This window comes from Triturus cristatus, chromosome 12 (assembly GCF_964204655.1).
Source record: "Triturus cristatus chromosome 12, aTriCri1.1, whole genome shotgun sequence".
NCBI classification, from domain to species: domain Eukaryota; kingdom Metazoa; phylum Chordata; class Amphibia; order Caudata; family Salamandridae; genus Triturus; species Triturus cristatus.
Genome location: NC_140595.1, coordinates 170,646,372 through 170,666,722, shown reverse-complemented (window position 1 = coordinate 170,666,722; position 20,351 = coordinate 170,646,372). Strand labels below are relative to the sequence as shown.

At 45.5% G+C, this 20,351-nt stretch overlaps 1 protein-coding gene across 2 annotated transcripts in view; it reads right to left on the bottom strand.

Moving 5' to 3' along the window:
• Positions 1–1,599: 1,599 nt before the first annotated feature.
• Positions 1,600–20,351, bottom strand: part of LOC146773002 (nuclear receptor subfamily 2 group F member 5-like) — an 81,644-nt gene continuing 62,892 nt past the window's right edge. For both annotated transcript variants that reach the window (XM_085637412.1, XM_085637411.1), the window contains exon 4: positions 1,600–2,788. In XM_085637412.1, coding sequence (XP_085493538.1) covers positions 2,514–2,788 — 275 coding nt within the window. In that variant the 3' untranslated portion in view covers positions 1,600–2,513. The remainder of the gene's footprint in view (positions 2,789–20,351) is intronic.

Sequence of the window (20,351 nt, the reverse complement as noted above, 5' to 3'; positions counted from 1 at the left end):
GGAATCTGGAGTTAGAGTGCCTTTCTTTAACTTCATTCTAAGAATAAGCGCAAGGAATGACTCACACCCTGGTAACAGTGACTTGTATTTTTTTTATCAGACAGCATTGTTTTTTTCTAATAGGGATCAGCGAATCCACACAACAGAACTAAAAGCTTTACGTGTGAATCTCTCAGGAGAGCAGTGCCTTATTTTCCCATTACAGACTGTAGTTGCTCAGTTCCACTGTTTTTATGTCCCATCCTCATGATGCTTCCTTACCTCATAAATGCTAGTGACAGACACGAGACGATTGAATATTTATGTAGCTTTCCCCGTCTTAATTGGCCAAAAATGCATTCAGTGTAACAGGGTCACGAGGAGCTATTGAGTATTCTTAGAGGGACCTGTAAATTGTACACATTGCTAACTGTTTAATTGCTTTCAACAGATGTAACACGGTGCCTGTACTTATTTTATCAACTTCAGAAGAAAGAAGTGCTTACTTTGAACTGGTGTTTGCCAGGTCTCAGCACCGGAACTCACTTCAAATCCCTATTACTTAACTGAGATTATTGTATTACTAAGATTATTGTATTCATGACTTTACAGAATGCATAGTACCCAAACATCAGTATATTTATCATGAAAGAACTAATCCTACTCCAGCAGCATTTCAAATTATGAGAGACATTTACACATTTTATTTCAAGAACGTTTTTTTGTTTTTTGTTTTTTCCGCAGTTTTATATAGCGCGAACTTAGCCCGAATCGGGTTTCAGAGCGCTTTACATGAGCACCAGTTGCATTACACGAGGACACATTCATTTTTGTTAGGCACGGGGAGATTAAGTGATTTGCCCGGAATCACAGGATGTTTAGCGTCATTGCCGAGACTCGAACCCAGTTCCCCAGATCCAAGGTCGACCGCCCTAGCCATTAGGCCAACTCCTCTACCCATCTCTGCAGAAACGTAGAGTAGGCCTCACACTAAACCTAATGTATTTTCTGCTGTACTGCTCAGATCTAGGAGGGGGTGGATGTGGCACTAGACAGAGACAGGACTGACAGGAAGTATGTCATACAAAGGGACAATCTACAAGAGGGCACCCCTGCGGCTACAGTAGACCGCGCCTTCTCTATGCCCCTACTTCTGAAAGAAAATCTGTGGGCCCTGGCAATTTCTTTTTAATAAAGTAAATACTGGATTAAATACTCTGGCAGCCATAGCGATATTCAGATCTGAGCGTTCCATCTCATGCAGACCTTGGAAGCAGGTACCTTTACCTTCTGAACCACCAAACCAACATTTACCATTCTGAAGGAGATAGTTAAGTAACTGTAGGAGCACATCAGGGACGTCACATGGTCACAGGGGTCAAACACACAATTGAAAGAAAAGACCAGAACGAAAAGAATAAGCATTTGCTTCTTCCAACTACATGCAATAGATATTGCAAAGCTTATGAATCAGTTGGTTCTCAACCTAGAATAATGTTACATTGTAAAAGGCATCAACAAACACATGTATGGTATGTTACAATGGAGTCCAGGTCCTTAGCCTGGTCAAAGCTCTCCCCAGATGCAGATCTGGCCACCACCAAGGAAAACACAAGCCTACAGTATTTTAACTGTCATTTAATAATAATGCAAATCCACCCGAAAAAAAAGAAATGTTTTTTTTGTTTTTTTTCTCCAAAAGTTCACAATTCACATCAAAACATATCTTACAAACATAAAAAACTGAATGAGAGGAAAAAAAGTACATTGATCATCTGAGCAAAAAAAGAAGTTTCTTCTGTTTTTGATGGGTCTTTTATATAAATAGTTCTTTGCCCAGAATCTTTTTCAGGTAGATTTTTTTGCCATTTATACTTTTCATGAATAGAAAAACAAACATATGTCTCTTGAAAATGGTGGTTTTAAGGCTCAGAATTTGCCTATGGCTGAGTGGTCCCAAATCTATTTCTGGTGGATGCAGACGGTTAATTTGCTGTGGTTAGTGCTTGTAGTTTTCAGTGCTACCTTTCAAATGTCAGTTTTTGGATCGCAAGTAGCCAGTACACCAGCATGCGTCAGCTAGTACAGTTATTAACCTTCTTGGATGCTGGAATATTTAAAACCCAAATCCTGTGTGGCAAGCAAAAGCCTACATTTGACCCCCGTTTCTGTCGCTTAAGTCAGAAGATTCACCCTGACTTCTAGTATACGTATAACGTTCTGCTTGAACCCAAGTTATGTTGCATTTGACTCATGGTACATAAGTGTCCTTGATTGTCTGCGTGAACAAATGCAGGATGAGGGAAATATAAACCAACTGGTCTGGAGATGGAGGCCCACTTCAGGAAAGACACTCCTGGTGGTGGCAAGACATGGATGACACATTTTCCAACATGTCCTGTTGAACAGAAACTTCAGGGGGGTCATAAGATGTCCAGCCAAATCATCAAAGAATAATGCACAGAACGTTCACGGGTACATGGTGGCGTGTTCAGCTGGGCGGAACCATAAGGAAAGAGAACTAAGGAGTCTGCTCATTGGATGGGCATGTACGGCCAGTTGAAGCTGGATCCAGAGAGAAGCATGTCCCTGATTAAGGTCTCGATTGGCGTTTTCCCCACTAGACGCACAAAGAAGAGTTGCTCGATGACCGGAGCGGAGACAATGCGTAGAGAAGGCAAACGGAGGAGGAGTCTTCCAAACCTACTAGGCTGGTTGGGGTACTGGTTTCGCACATACTCTTCCAAGGCACACTGGGATTTCTCTTGAACGCTCTCGATGTGGCCCAAGTCTGACAACCCAACAGCATCTACAAGGCATCAAGACGGGAAAATTAAAATGGGAATGGTGCTGAAACAAACTGCTCACATTAGAGTGAAAAAATACATTATTTCCTAAACTTGTTATTTATTTAAATTATTACATAATAATGAAATGCTGCGCTATGGAAGTACCCCACTTCGAAAAGACGAGGGCATCTTTAGAGAGAGGGGTAACCTGCTGGGAAAGCGCAAAAGGTTAATCAGAAGCACACAAGGCTCTTACATGAATGATGCCTAAGGCTGACTCAGTCACTTCAAAATTCTCTATGACTCTAAAAACAATGTTCCTCTCAAAGTGGGCTTGTCAGTCAAGACTGATGACTGTCACACTGTCTGAAATGTCAAATATATCACAGTGGGAAAACTGAATGTAACAAGCAAAGGCATTGCAAGGGCATACTCCCAACCGCTCTTAGAATGTTTACCTCTCAATATGTTGGATTTCACTTACTGTTGTTCAGATATTAAAAATACCCCAGAAAATAGTAAATTAGAGGGATATCCTTCAAGATGTCCTTAAATTTGGTAGCTTGCTGGGTCGCATTTTTTAGGTCTCGCCTGACCCAGCGCATGCACTGGTCTGGCGAGACTTATTGAGAGGGCTCCAAAAAGTGCTACCAGGCCAGTCTAGAGCTACAGCGCATGTACGCGGGCGCGCGCGCTGCGCTTTACCACAATTACTTTCACGGCCGCTTTGATGTTTGATCGTGATCGCGATCACTTTCACTTACAGGGCCGCACGGCCGCTTGGCATAGCCAATAGGTCTCGCTTTTGGGACCTTATAAGTATTTATTTATGCAACTGTTGCAAGGCTAAACACGTATAAGGTCCCAAAGGCGAGACCTATTGGCTATGCCAATGCTTGTTTACATTTCTTACACATACTCATAAAGCTATAAAAACAGTACTGATATTTTTGTCTACATTTCTGGGGAGAATATTCTCCCTAATTCCACATTGCAAAACACTTAATAAAATGTAAATTTATTCTTGCGCTCTATCTTGTATCACAGTGTTTGAGCTTTTATACATTGAGATCCTTTCTATCATGGAGTAGCATTTTTTAGGTCTCGGCTTGACAACGCAGCTGTCTAAACAGCCCTGTTGTGGGCGTCCACCCAGTTCAAACACTGATTTAACCGCCTCCCACAGCCACTGGCTTGAGACTTTGTCAATCACATCTTGGCTCAGCTTTGAGGAGTGTTTCTCTCTCATTTACGTGATTTGCTGTTCGAAAGTATCCTTACACCAACAATGGAGTGCATGAGTTGAATTATGCCTCACACATGCATATCAAAATAAAAGCGGAGCAGGACTCGAAAGAGGAGGCCAAGAGGTAAACCAGCATTTGCAACAATAGTTCATCTGGCTTGGCCAGCCTGAAATATTTTTTGCAAACCTATTCAGCTGATAATAAAACAGGTATTAAACGCTGGAAGGTAAACATGCAGCCATTAAATTCGGAGTGTTTACTTTAACAAAAAATGTAAACTACAACCAAACACATAAATAATTTTTTTTTAAACGTGAAATGAAAGCAGAAATTAAACCATCACTGTTGTGGACTACTTTTTAAGCAATTATGTACAGGTGCACAAGTAAATTGCTCTGCCTCTCAGTGAAGACAGCTAATGGCTGAAGTAGGTTGAAACACCGGTCCATGCTTTACGCTGTGGCCAGAAGAAAATTGTGACTGACACTTGAACAGACCTGTGATGAGAGCTGGCCTCTCAATTAAGGGTGGGCGGAATTTGCAAATTTGCCTTTCGCAAAATATCGCGAAACGGCAAAACATCGCCACGAACACGCGAAATTTCGCGTGCTCGGGAGATTTTGGGCTGATTTTAATGCGTTACTGAATTTGAGCTTTAACTCGGGCACCTGCTTTATTTATATCTGTAAGTGCTTCCTGTTGAGGTTTAATTTTTGTGACAGGAGCATCGTGCCAGAATGAATCCTGCCCTGCATATTTACCCAAGAAGATGCCACCGTTTTGTGCAATACCTCTACTCAACTGGAGTACTTTCTACTGGCTAATCAGTAAGTGCTACCTTGTTGGGTAAATGTAATTGCTTTTCCTACACAACAGCTGCGTAAAGGGCCAGAAGAGTTGTCTACAGCGACCATGTGTGTCTATAACGTTGCCGCCACGCCGACGGGCGACGGGGTCCCTCGAGTGAGCTGTCCATCATAATGGGGAAAGGGCGGGAAGACATTGCACACCGCTGGTGTGTGGGCCGGGGCCAAACGGGCGTGGCGTCCATGCAGTTCACATGCCTCTTGTTTATAAAGGGCCAGAGACGGATCAGAGCAACAGATCAGGAGACAGACCCTCCTGGTGTCAGGAACTACACGGGGATTGAGCTCGAGAAACTCATGGATGCACAGAGCTCCATCAAGGATTACAGCAAATTGTTGACGGTAGACATGGGGAGAAAAGCACACCTGCCTAGCCTCGACCGTGCTCACAAATGTTTTGTGCTGATTGATGCGTTACTGAATTTGAGCTTCAACGCGGGCACCTCCTTTATTTATATCTGTAAGTGCTTCCTGTTGAGGTTTAATTTTTGTGACAGGAGCATCGTGCCAGAATGAATCCTGCCCTCCATATTTCCGTTCCACCGCGGACGTGTCGAAATTTTCGCGTTCCGCGCGGAACGCGAAAATGCCGAAATTTCGCACGTTCCGTGAGCGGAACGGAATTTGTCGCCCAGGGTTACTCTCAATACATTGAATGAAAGCTGCACAGGTGTGCCTGTAACTGATGGTCTTGGTTTTGTATTTTGGAGTGGACTCTCAATGATGAGATATCGCAGCTATTATTGAGGGAACGATAAATAAATCGACTTGCTGTGTTCGCTACATAAATGTATTATATTATTTTAAACCCATAGGTAATACAGAAGTAACACTATAACACACTTGTTAAGAAGGTGCTTCCTTTGTTGGGTTTAATGAAATACTGATTTCACATAAAATATGCATTTATTTGCGTTATTAATAATATACAATTCCTGGTAACAAACAAAAATCGTAAATCTGCACTGCCAAAGATGCTTACTTTTACAATTATGGCTGAAGACGATATTTGTGTTTTTTATGCTTTTTCACAGCGTTTACCGAACACATATACCATAGCTTTATTTTCTGTCTTCCATTAGTGCATATGGGAGCAGTTCCCATGCATCTTTGTGCTTTTTTGAACTATTGTACTTCTGATGGACCATCCATCAATGTGGTCTCTAAGGTTTAAACCCACTGTTTAAACAAGCAGTGGCAAAGCCAATGGGTCTGGTCTTAACATGCAGAGTGAAACACGCAGTGGCCAGCAGAAGCAGACAGAGAGGGCTATAGCTGAAAAGCAGTACCCTCATGCAGTTCTTTCCACGCACTCGAGTAAAGAAGAGAAGCTATTATATACAGACAGCCAGTAACATTAGATGAGAAGTTACTCCTTCACTGGGCTGAGTCAAGATGTGAATGACAAAGTCTCAAGCAATGGTGTGAAGAGGTTGGTGCAATAAAGCCAATGGTTTAAGGAGACACATCCAAAACCCACTTTGTAGCCTCGATTCAGAGTTTGTTGGACTGAAGGTGCACACCTATTAAATAATTATACCATGTTTAATGTCATTTAGCAGGTATGATAAGAAGTATGCTAAATTGTATAGTAAATACTGTACACTTTTCCACTGTTAAATCCAAGAAGGTTTGGCCTGCTGGATTTAGGTGAGGGTGAGATATTTAATGCACCCAGTAAATACTTGATGTAGGAACAATGCACTCCGATCCATGCACAAACATGGGTTTAAGCAGGGGTTGATCAAGTATGACAAACGTGTAATCAGTGCCTATGAATATTGTTAGCAGTAGGTCACTCTGATGGTTTTACTGTCAACCCCAAGACCTATAAAATGAGGGATAGAGTGAGAGAGTGAGTGAGTGAGTGAGTGAGTGAGTGAGTGAGTGAGTGAGTGAGTGAGTGAGTGAGTGTGAGTGAGTGGGGTTGTGGTCTAAGTGCTGTCTTTCCTCTACTTCAGCTTGGGAAGGGTTTATTGTGTTTATGCTGCACCTATGCTGCAGCCAATGAAAACAACAACAGAAGAAGAGTCGGACTTTCAGCAGCTTGCGTCAGAACTGAAGTGAGTTTAAACTCCTCCACATACCATATAAAATACCTACCAGGGCTCACTCCTCTGCTCCGCGCCATTAGACACTGACTCATTGCAAGAAAAGCTTGAAAGGAGAAGGAAAGAGGAAGAGAAAAATAGGAAAACAAGGAAAAATGGGACTGCTGGGAGGACAAAGAACCAGCAAGATGGAGAGAAAAAGTAAGCAAGGGTAGGGTGGTGGAGGAAAGCGGCATGAGGTGGAATCAAAACTAGGTTGCGTTGGTGTTCAGCAACCCAGACATTTCTGAACACCCTTACAGTGCACAGCCCTTAACCAGATTCAAAGTCATATCTTGCAAAACACCTCACCAGCTAACGAAATCTCAAAATGTATATCACAAGGTGCGTTATTCAGGCCGAACTGTCACATAGGACCGACCTTTTAAATCTGATTTTGCACAAATAAAATGTGTGATCCATGGTGGATCCCTTTTATCTTTAGTCATTACATTTTATAACAGCAGATGATGGACATTTGTTTATGGTGCCTATTTCACCAGCTTCAATGCATACATGGTCTCTAGCTTTTGCATTGCTTCCCACGTACATTTGGATCTATGTTAATATCAAAGCAGGTTGTGTGGAATAAGAGAGCCTCGAGACATCATAAAGGATCTGGCTTTTGGGAGAACAGATTCAAGTCTTCAGTTAAAAAAAAAGCTACTGCACACACATGTTCAGCTGCCATACATAAAACACCTGAATTTAAATTTAAGGGTTTATCACTCAGATAATCAATGATGTCATGGCAACCCCATAGCAGACTGCAGGTGTTCATTGTTTCTAGTTCTGTTATAAACATATGTGGGAGGGAGAGCACTGTTTTTCCCTTTAAACACATTTAAAATAGCTTCTGTAACTTTTGGATGTTTGCATACAATAACATTTTAAAAAGCAATATCTACAAGGTAATTATTAATAACTCCCAACACAATGTAGAGAGGGCGGGACAGGGAGCAAATTGGAAATGAGAGGTCCAGTACCCGTGCTCCCAAGGAATCACGTAGAAATCACTAAAGGGTAACTGTTCCTATGAAACAGAGGACAACCTATTCTGGTTGCGTAGTTAAGGATACTAGAGTGTGGTCTCGTTTTTGCAAACGCGAATGGATCTAGATGAAGGTGGGGGAATTTCTCCTTTTGGAAATTGTGCCCTCACACACCCTTGCAAGTGTCGTGCTTCATCATCGGGCATTTGCTCCTTGTGGGGGTGGCGCTGCTGCCCCCCACGGTCCCCGCGAGAGGGCTCTTTATCGGAGATCTTTTAGGAGAGACGCCGCAGCTGTGCATGTGGGCCTTACAAGTGTGTGAGTGAGTTAAAATTATAGTTAAAGTTAAAATTAAGATCTTTTAGAGGCTCACAAGCATTCTCTCCTCTTTTGCTAAGTAGGCATTCGCGCCGGGACACTTTTTTTTAGTATATGTGCGCGATATAAAATGAGGCTAACATAACATAACATCCCTGGTACCCAGAAAACATGTTTTAATCGGGAGTCCATAAGGTAAGATTAAAAGACAAAGGATAAGGAGAACCTCTTTCAAACAAATGTAGTAGAGGGATGAGTATTATCCTGCTGCTCTCTTATCCGTGCATGTGAGTGAGATGTGAAATCAAGTCTCTCGCGGTACCTGTGGGGGACAGCAGCGCCACCCCCACGAGAAGCAAACGCCCGATGATAATGATATCTGAAAAGTAATGCAATGCAGCGTATTGCAATGCCTTACATTACCCTGAGTCATGGAGACTTTACATGGGTGGAACATGGGCGTTCTATGGCACCCACCTATGAATTTTGACACAAATCCCGATTTGCTAAAGTCAGTAAACCTGGGTTTGCGTCAAAATGGTGTGCCTAGTTGTAACCATTAGAAATATTTCTATTTCTCCTCGTTACTTCCTGTTTGCGTGTGTGCTGCATTCTGAAACAGATAAAGAGGAATAAACCTTGTATTTGTGCAGTAACGTATCCATTCCTGTTCACAAAGCAGGCAGCCTTTCACCATGGGGCAGGGTGCCTGCATTAGCACTAGGCAGCTATAAGTGTGTCAGGGCAGAGAGAGAGCTGAACACCATCATATCTTCATAAATATGGCACAGTTCGCACTCTCATTTTCACACAACCCTGTGCAGCAGCTTGCCTTGCTGCACTGAGTTGAGTAAACTGTAAATCTGGACCCTGATAGCTAAACCAGAAAGGCGATGCAGCTTTAGGGTTCGCCCTCGGCTTTGGAAACAGGTTTTCAGTCAGCCTACTACCATAAGCCACACAAGCAATCACCCTAAGTGTTTGACCTCTGCTAGGAATGTTTCACTAACACCACCACCGTTTTAATTTGCCTTTGTTTTTTAAAGACTCTTTAAATATATTTATGATGTGAAGTAACGTATGTCAGGCAATAATTCACCTACCTGGGCAATACTCGTGGCCACTGAAAATATGGAGCAGGGGAAGACCAAAAGTTGCGGCAGGTTTTAACTAAATTATGCTTCAAGAAACTGCAAAGTATGTGGGAGTTTGCAACACATTTTGCGGTAGTTGCTTCAATATTTGTCTGACGTATGCATTCCAACATTCACTCATTAGCATCAGTTTAACTCCTAAATACAGCAATCAGCAACTGGAAGGTGACTTGTTAACTCTAGGAAAGGGATGAGGACTGGGTGATAAAACGTGTGGCAGAGCTTTTAGTAACTTTCATCCGTTTGAGGTAGAAGGAAAGTTTTCTTTATGATTTGTATGTAAAATATGCAGCAGATGATTATGTGGCAAGTGGGGTAAACCCATAATAATGCAGAAAACGCTGCGGCAGCATTGCATGAATCCAGTAGCTTAGCAATATTATACAAGTAAAGCCAGAACGGAATCCTACGTGCACAGATTGAACCAAAAATAAACATTAGTTAAGCCAATATTTCCTGCAACTTTGATTTTTGAGAATTGATTTTGTAACGATTCAGCGTACTTCGAGATGAATAGTCCCCATAGCAAGCCTACCATAAGAGGCAGAATGACATCCCATACAGCCAATGACATGAGGCGAGAGAGAAATACTCCTTTGACGTGATATTAGCAATAGGAAGAACTAGACCTGAAAAAATGGCATTGCCGCAATTTCAGCTCTAACGATTGAATCTCTACTAAATCAAATCTCTTACTTTATAGAGTTTGCTGGGTGTTTTAAAATGTTTCTATGACTAATATCTGTGGGTGAGTTAGCATTGATTTACAAGTTTAAAGGTTATTGGGGTCCGGCAAAAGCTCCATATTTTGCTATGCTTTTAGTGGGGAAAAAAAGAGCTTCAATTAGAGAACGGCAACCAATCTGCCAGGTCAGTGCAGAGATGCCCGCCTCTTACATGGCAGAAGTCTACCCGCCACACTGAGAGATGTCTGCTGTGTGGTGGGGATCCATTGGCCATCATCAGCACCTCTGCCACTGGAGCTCGACATAAGACACTGACACGTCGCCATGTTTAATGAGCGTTGTCATCAAAGATTTTTGTTTTCCAAAAACAAACTCCCAAAGTTGGAGTTTGTTGACTGTGAAAAAAAAAAATGTCCCTGACACACAGAGTTTACTCCCAGCATGGTGGGGTAATTTTGTTGGTTTACTGTTCGTGCAGTACATGCTTTCTCTGATGTTCCTGAAAGGACTAAATCTATGATGGCATAACAATGGCAGACACACTGTCGTATACTGCTGACCAAACACCTGTAGAAGTCGGCTATACGTTTCCACAATGGGCCTTCTGCAGCACACATGGAAAGAGGAATATGCTTCTAAGGATTGTTTTTGAGCAGGAAAGTGTTCCTTTCTGCACAGAAACAATCCTGCCTGCAAAGCGGTCACCCTTGCACCATGGCACAAGGATGTCTGCATTGGCACTAGGCATCACAGCTCCACATTTACAAACGAATGGAGCATTTCTGCTCTCTCCCTCTCACGCAATGGAGCACATTAAATTCCATTGCAGCACCGCGTTTCGTAAAATAATAGTAAACGTGCCCCTCAGTATGCACCATGGAGTCCACCGGAGTTGCTGGCTTCCATTGGTTTCACTTGAGCCGGCAGGATTCTCTTTGTTTTTCCATAGGAGGAATGTGTAATCAGTGTCAAAAACCCTTTGTGCTGCAACGTAGTGTATTAGAACATTTTGTACCCATCAATTTGGATTTCCAACAGGGACAGCACTTGGCTTTCTAAGTCACATTGACAGCAAATAAGCTGGGAAAATTGATTATTGAATGGCTTTTTTAAAATATATATCTTGTAATAGACACATATCATGACATGACGTGTCTGATGGCAAAGATGCAGAACCTTGATCAGCTATATGATACACAGGGAACTGAGCAGTGTTCCTATGCAGGTGTAACGAGCATGTCGTAGCACCCAGAGGTAACAGGTCTTCCAGATGGCCTATTCAAAGTGGTTGTGGGGACAGGAGGTGAAGGTGTGAATACGTTTTTAGACAGGTGTATGAATTTGAATGCTTTCCTCTACCTCATATGAGGATGTTGGCCTTCTAGATGTGTAAGGCCAGGCTCTTCCAAAGTTTCCAGCTTTGCACTGAGAAGTCCATATAACATGTTTGGTGTCTGACGTGATTAGGTGTTAGTGTCTGACCGAGTGGGGAGGTCATCTTTGGGACATGGTAAATCTATGAAGGGATTTGGCATGTACGGCTTTGAATGATGAGGCATAGCATCTGGAGGTGGACTATATCCCCTACAATAAAACACACAGTGAAGGCTAGAGCATGGGGACAAAACTCAATGTTTTTTCAGTCTTGGGTCAGCCGCTCAACATGTAGGTGGATGTTGGCATGTGTGAGAGGAAGGATTTGTGAACCACGGAGTTGCTTCCTTCATTTCATCATTAAAGCTAGTCTCAACAGAGAATTTAGCAAGCTTTTTATATATGAAATGGTCTTGGAAATCAGGCTAACTATATGCAGCCTCAAAAAAATGTAAGTAAACAAACATTTTTTTCTCAATGGGTTGGCAAAAAATTCCCTGTAGCTCTTTGGAGAGGTGGTTGATTGTCATCAAGTGGGAGTGGCACGTTTTCCCACACTGTCGAATTTAGAAGCTAGTTTATATCTCATTTGGTACGCGAGTGAACTGCAGACACAGTTGTGTTTTTATTTTTCAGACGCGTGATTGGCTGGAAATTCATACTTCAAAGAAATTACCATATCTTTGAAAACCAGAAACTGCATTATATAGGTAGGATGTCCTACCACTCACTAGTATGCATATACGATTATATTGACTATCATAAACCCGCTTTCTCGCTGGTTCAGAGGGTTAAATATCGAAATAGCAACAACAGACATATCATGGTAGCAGACTACAATATCAAGGGCAAAAATATCAAGAATGTAAGTACATATAGGTAAGTTTAGCATTACTGTTCTTAACTCCTCTTACCTTGATGTATCTCCAAGGTACATACACATGGAGTTAAGTTAAGTAAATCTATACTTACATATAGAAATTCACCTTCTCGATATTTTTAGTCGTTCATATTTTTGACCCAATAGTCTAGTACTACGATATTTTTGCAGTAGATATTACGGTGGAATACCAGTCCACAGTTGGGGTAACATCACCTTTCTGACCGGAAACACACTTTCTACATTACTAGAACTTTGGAGTTTACTGAGCATTAGCTGGAGATTTCCAAAGTGTAATATTTGGGAAAATATTAGAGGGTGTTCAATTCAGACTATGGGACGACTGGGGCATGATTTCATGTTTTGAGGCATTGAAATGGACATTAATTTTGAAAATAGAAAAAAATAAACATTTATATGAAGTGTGATTTGTTGAGCAATATTTTACCATTGATGGCCAAAGGCCATTTTGTGTAGGAAGTCACTGGGTTTGGGACCTACAATAAAATATTTGACCAGTCTGCAAAAGGCTGGCGTGTTGGAAAGATACATTCTAATGGCAGTTTCCCACACTGTGGTACAAATTGATCAAAAGGAACAAATAACGATATCCTTCAGAGTATGGTTTCACCCTTAATTGGAGAAGCTTGTTAGGGTGTAAATTCTGTTTGAAAAGCTACATATTACTAAGTGTGAAAATGTAACTACATTTCCCAAATGAATTCACTGATCCCCAGTACAACGAAATGCACTTTGTTTTGTGCGCTGTCCTTGAAAAGAAAATTAGGGTTTCTGGTGCTGTTCTTTATCAATGTGCAGTTGCACAAGAGTTGCAACTTCTGAAAATAAACACAATTATTTCAAGAATGCAACATAAATCGCAGAGGAACAAATAATGTCCTTTTTTAAGTCATTTCTGAGCACATTCGTGTAGACCCCTCATTGACGGTAATTTTTTACTTCATGGACGGAGAGCCCTGAAGGACAGAAACTGTGCTGGGCCAAAATGCATGGAACGAACCACAATTTGACTCACCATAAGTGTGAAAAAGGCCGCTATTATTGAAGACAGGTGCACCTTACACAACATAAGCTTGGCCTTTGCCTTACAAAACTATAGCTAACTATACAAAAACAATCTACGTATCCACCTCCCCCCACCCCTAATGTTTTCCCAAACACAACTGCAATTTATTTAACATACCCCAACTTAATCAATAACTTTCGCCCCTTTAAAAACTTGCTTCTCAACCTATCTAAAGATCTACCTACTCGATCAATAACTTTTATCCCTTAAACCCTGTAACCTCTTCTCTAACTAAGTATACCCTATGCTAACCTAATTACCTACCTGTCCCCAACCAAAATTGAAACAGTAACAAACTAGCCAAAAATAGGTAACAGACGCCACGCACCTGCTTCAAGCGAAAACCGAAATACATATAATTTTCCCCTCTGATGCACCTGTACCCAACAAAAACAAGCCAAGCAAAAATCTCAACCTCCAGCAAGCACACTAGAAAACTGAACTCAACCAGAGCTCGGTGCATACTGGAAGCCACCTAAACAACCAGGTTCATAACACTTGTAACAGTAGAAGCAGAGACAAACTTCTGTTGACCTACTAGAAAATCTGAATGCTGCTAATCTTTCATTTCAAGGTAATGTAACAAGATTTCAGGAAGCTATTTTGAAAATATTTTGCAGTAGGTATCTCTTGAGGTAAGGGGCAAGGTGAAGAGCTTTCAGCCAATTAAAACAAGAGCAAAGATGTGATGTATTCTATTATTTTAAAGTAGACGAAGGAGCTTCTTATAAGTTACAGGTAGATCACCTGGTAGAATTGGATATTTAATAGGCCTAGGTGAAATCTAAACTATGGGCGTGTAATTCGCGTAGTTTCGGGAATTTTGCTTTACTCCGATTACTAATATTTCCCAAAATTACAACACTTTGTTTAAGTGCCCATCTTTCTCTGTAAAAATTTACTACAAATGACCCTATTGCAGAAAAGATTTAGCGCAAATGCAAGAGAATAGCAGAACTCAAATGGCAGATGTTCATGGTGCTTTGTTTAAATGTGTCATCGGTCCAAATATTGAATCGAGGACTCATTTCACACTAAAATATTTTGCACGAAAAGAGCAGATGTTCATTTTGCGTGATTACAATTTTGCTTAATTTTACCAAAATTTCACGTAACTACACGAAAGCAAATTACAGGAAGTTTGCACACCCTTAGTTTAGAACATAGTGTTCCCTAATGAAGGCAGTTGAGTTTGACACAAAGCACTGTTTGAACATGATCCATACAGTCACTAGGAGTCCATCCCCATCCACACTGTGCTTGATCATAGAAGCCTAGTGAGAACATTTGGACCACCTCAGTCGTGGCTCTTGCTGCTGAGTCGTGGATTTTCTGAAGCTGAGCTCGCAGTTTTTCAGCGACCCGATGCACAGGATATTACAATAGCTCAATGACTGCACATACAATCATCTTTTATCCCCTTACACAGCCGGCTGCGGTTTTTAGTATCCTGATGTAATGTGGCAGCTTTTCAATATTTGACTGATTTGCGGCTCTGCTGAAAGTGTTCCATCACAAATCACTTGAATTGTTTTAACCAGATGTGTGAAAGTAGTGGAATGTTCTACTGATAAAGAGGAATACTAGAATATTCCATCCACAGGGGGTAGAATGTTCTAAATTAAAAAGAGAAAAACAGGAAGAAAAACATTGTTATGTTGGGGCAGAAGTCTCATACCACCATTATTAGCCCAGAGCCACTTCATTGTCTTCAATGGCACGTCCAACATGCTAATGTTCTAATATAGCCTTAGAGCCCTCCATAGCGGGCTCTACCGGCCATTAAAGGCCTGCTCCTTTCACAAGGGAGTGGGCTTTTAATGGCCGGTAGAGTCCGCTACGGACAACTCTAAGCCTATTAGAACATTCCTCCCCTTGACAGATCGATGTATTGCCATCAATGGTTTGCAAATCTCTTGGCCATTTTGTTGCCTTAACTCAAATGCACCAAAATGTGTTGTGTTTAGTGGGTTCCTTTGCTCTTGGTCAGGGCTCCATAAGTTGGGGTAGTACAACTGCCGTGGGTGCATCAGCAACTAGGGCTGCAAATGTGTCTTGCAGATGAGATCTGCAAATACGGCCCTTCTGCTGGGAGAGGACGAATTGTTTTCCAGAGGTCCAATAATTCTCACGCTGTTCCGGTCAATGCATCTGATAGGACAGATATTCTTATGTTGGATAACGAAGGAATCGCTCTTTGTTTTTTTTTTGTTTTTTTTTTAAACCGTTTATTGCAATCTCAAATGGTTACAAGTATGGGCCTACAACCGTCCGGCCGGCCGCTAGAGTGGCAGAAGCATATGACATACATACAGAAAAATTTCGTAGCGGTGCAAAGTGGTAAATCAGGAGATATCAATAGCGCGGGCCACATAACTCCAAGCCCACAATACGGTTTCCTTTTGTCAAAACATAACAACACAAAAAAACCACACCCGCAAGGCAACCCGCAATCCAAAGTGACGACACGCGCTCCTTAAGTGGGGGATCCCAACCAACCGCCAAACTCTGAAGAGGGGAATGGGAACCGATCAGGGACTGGGGAACCACCTGCCCACGGCTGGGGGAGGGGGTCGGCTAGGGGGACGGAGCTGGTGAGGCAGCCGGTAGCAGTGGCGGCTCGCAAATACCCCCGCGATAGGCGTTCCAGGGGCCCCAGATTTTCACCCACGCCCCAGGCTTACCCCTCGCCACATACACCACCTTTTCACGAAACATACACCAATCCATGTGTTCTTTCCAGGCCGACACCGTCGGGGGCCTCTGGGATCCCCACAATTAGGCAATATCACGCTTGGCTATCATACATCCCAGAGTCACCCACCGCGTCTGCGGAACCGAGTAGTCAGTTGGTTCCCACACATTCAGCAAGCATCTCCTCGCTTCAGGCAACAGCGCGACACGCGTGACCACTCGCAGGACCTCATGCACACCACGCCAGAATCGCTCCACCTTTGGGCATTCCCACAGAATATGCAAGAAAGTTGCCAAGGCGCCACAGCCACGCTTACACAATCCATCCTCAGCAAAGCCCATACGTAGAAGCCGTGGCCCCGTCACGTAAACCCGGTGGAGGATCTTAAGCTGGACGAAGCGAAGGCGAGCCGGGATGGCCACCTCCTTCGGAGAGGCCACCGCGGAAATCCAGTCCTCGTCGTCCAATTCCAGCCCATCAGCAACCCAGGCCTCGCGGAGGCCAGTCAGCAGGCCAGATCGGTCGTTAATCAGTTTTTTATATATAAGGGAGATCGTGCTGTCTGGGACATGGCCATCCAGCACTCTGTCCTCCAGGGGGGAAGACTCCGGTATGGATGCGACATCCGGAAAGACGGAGCCCAGCGCATGGCGGACTTGCAAGTACCGAAAGTACTCGCTGCCCTGCAACTGAAACTCCGTCTGCAGCGTCTCGAAAGTTTTGAATCCCCCCCGTGTCCAGAGATCTCCCACTGTGCTGATGCCGATCGTGTCCCACTTCTCGAAGCCCTTCGAGGTCCACAGGGAGCCCAGCCTCTGAGACGCATATAGCGGTGACGCCCGGGTCAAACGGTCCTTCCACCCCATAGCTGCGTTAGCCGCGTGCCATACACGTACCATGACACGCGTCGGTCCCGTCAGGCGGGAGTCGGGCGCGCCAGAGTAGAGCGCTCGATTGTAGTCGCCACCGGGCAGGAGCATCTTGTCCATTTCAAATGCCGGGTTCAAGGCGGGCCCGTAAAGGCCATGATTAATTGCAGCTAGCTGGGAGGCCCAGTAATACCGTTTAATATCCGGGAGGGCAACCCCCCCATCGTACCACGGGAGCGTCAATTTAGCCAAAGCAATACGCGGCCTCCCGTCCCAGAACAGGCGCCGCTGCAGGCTCTCCACCTCACGGAAATAGCGCGCCGGGACCAAGTCCATAGTGTTCTGGAGAGCGTACAGGAAGCACGGCAACGACATCATCTTAAACAAGGCCGCTCGGCCAAGCGGCGAAAGCGGCAGACGCCGCCAACGCACAACGTCCTCCTTCAAGCGCTGGAGGGGGGGTAGCAAATTCCGCTCGTAGCGGGCCTCTGGGTCCAGAGTAATATATATACCCAAGTACCGAAACCCCTGGGAGGCAATCTGGATCGGGCAGTCCCGTGGTAGGACCGGAGCCTCCCCGGAAAGCACATATACACAGGATTTCGCCCAGTTAATAACAAGGCCTGAGTTGCGACCGAAGGAGCGCAAAACGTCAACCAGGACGATCAGTGATTTACGCGGGGAGGCGAGATACAGAAGGATATCGTCTGCGTAGAGGGACACGCGGTCCTCATGCTCGGGGGTCCAGCGGAGACCACGGATGGAAGGGTGCCACCGCAGCCACTCCGCCAGGGGTTCCAGGGCCAGTGCAAACAGGAGAGGCGACAGGGGGCACCCCTGTCGCGTGCCCCTCCCCAGTGCGAATGGGGCCGAGACTCGTCCATTCACCACCACCTGCGCCAATGGGCCCGAGTACAACAACTTGACCCAGCTGATGAATCCCGGTCCGAAGCCAAACTTCGCCAGCATCGCCCAAATGTATGGCCACTCGAGCGTATCAAACGCCATGGTGGCGTCCAAGGACGCCAAGATGGCCGGTTCCCGCACAAACGGGACACGCGCGAGCACCCCGTGCAAGCGTCGCAGATTAAGGGCCGTGTTGCGGTGGGGTATAAAGCCGGATTGGTCTTGGTGGACCAAATCGCCCACCACGCCGACCAGCCGGTTGGCTAGCACCTTGGCGAGGATTTTGGGCTCCGCGTTCAAGAGCGAGATAGGCCTATAGGATGTGACCCGCTCACGGGGTCTCCCCTCTTTGTGGATCACCACGATTGTGGCCAGACGCTGGTCCGGCGGAAGGGAACCCCGCGAGCGGGCCGCCAGGAACATCGCGCGCAGGTGGGGAGCCAGTACATCCGGTCGCAGCTTGTACAGCTCGATAGGGATACCATTGGGGCCCATGGCCTTGCCAGATGCGACCGAGCGGATAGCGAGGGCAATTTCGTCCGAGGTGGGAGGAGCGTCCAGCGAATCCCTGTCCTCCACTGAAAGGGAGGGCAACGCGATGTCCCGAAGCAGGGCATGGGAATCTTCCTCCGAGCAGGGAGAAACCGGGGAGTACACCTCGCGGAAATAATCCGCGAAGCAGGAGACAATGGCTTCCGGCTCGGTGACACGCACACCATCCATCCCCTCGATCAAAGGAACCACACGACTCGCTCTCTCCTTCTTGTCCAGCCACGCAATCAATTTACCAGCCTTGTCACCCACATCATACAGTCGCCCCTGTTGCTCTCTGCTGAGGCCCCTGGCCGCCTCCGTGACGAGGGCCCTATAGGCCGCCTGCTTGAGGTGTAGAACATGCAATGTGGCATCCGTCACCCCGCTCCCTAGGTCACCCTCTAATTCTGTAATTTCGGCCTCCACCCGGGTTACCTCCTCCCGCTCGCGCCTCCGGGCATGGGAGATACAGGAGAGGGCCTCCCCTCTGAGAACTACCTTAAAGGCCTCCCACAGGGAGATGGCCGAAGGGACAGACCCCACATTTTCCTCAAAGTACCGCTGCAGGGATTTGATCAGGTCGGCACGAATAGCGGGGTCGCGCAGGTACCAAGCATTGATTGAGGCTACCCTGCCCTCCCCCCTCGGGAAGACATCAAAGTGCAACAGTAGTGGGGAGTGATCTGAAATACCCCGCGCCAGATGGCGCACCTCTCCCACTCTCCCAGCATAGGCCGCAGGGACAAGGACATAATCAAGCCGCGAGAGGCTACTATGGGCACCCGAGTGGAAGGTGTACTGCAGCTGCGCGGGATGTTTTAGTCGCCAGCAATCCACCAATCCTAGTGTATCTAAAAGGCCGGACAGCCACGCCTGTGCCCGGGGGAGGTCCCTAGGGGGATGACGATCCATAGACCCAGAAGCCACTGCATTGAAGTCCCCCCCAACTACCAGAAGCCCACCCGGGAGGTCAAGGAGGAGGCGCCCCAGGTCCGCAAACGTAGTAGATTGTAACCCCGGCGGAACATACACTGATACGAAAACAACCACTCTGCCCTCCATTCTACCCACCAAGACAGTGTAGCGTCCCCTCTCATCATGGCGCACCTCATCAATCTCCAACGGGAGCGAGTTCTTGATCATGATACCCACCCCCCGCGAGCCCGAGGTGAAGCCCGAGTGGGCCACCAAGCGATAGCCTCGCCGATTCATGGCGTGAAAGGAGTTACCTATAAGGTGTGTCTCCTGCAGGAAGACCACATCTGGTGAAATGCGTTTCAGATACTGCAGGACCACACCACGCTTAATCCTGTCCCCCAGTCCGTTAACATTCCATGACAGCACAGTCAAATCCCTACCCCCCATCATATGTAGAAGCCATCAGTCGTCCCCCAAAGAGCATCTCGAAAGCAACAATACAGTAAAGGGTTTGCCTTGCGGTGCAAACAAACAACACTCCCCCCCCACCCCCCCATCCCAACAGAACTCCCCCCTCCCTGCACCCCTGCATGAGCCCAGACAGCCCCCCCAAAGTGCAGTGTGCCTGTCGCCCCATAGATGAAAAACTAACTAGTCCCCCAGAGGAGGAGGGAAAGCCCCCAATAGACCCCGTACGACCTCCATAGGAGGGGAACATACACGATCAGTAAATGGTAACAGGAATGTGGTCCAGAGCAAGGCCTATTATTCACCCCTCAGTTCTGATCCGGCGGGCCCTCCCCGCCAACCGCACCCCCCCCACCCCCCCGGCCCCGATCCCCAGGCAGAGTGTCCAACCAGTCCCCAGCCGCCTCTGGTCGGTCAAAAAAATGCGTGCGACCATCCACCTCCACCCTCAGCTTGGCTGGAAAAAGCATTGAGTACTTAAGGTTCAGGTCCCGTAGGC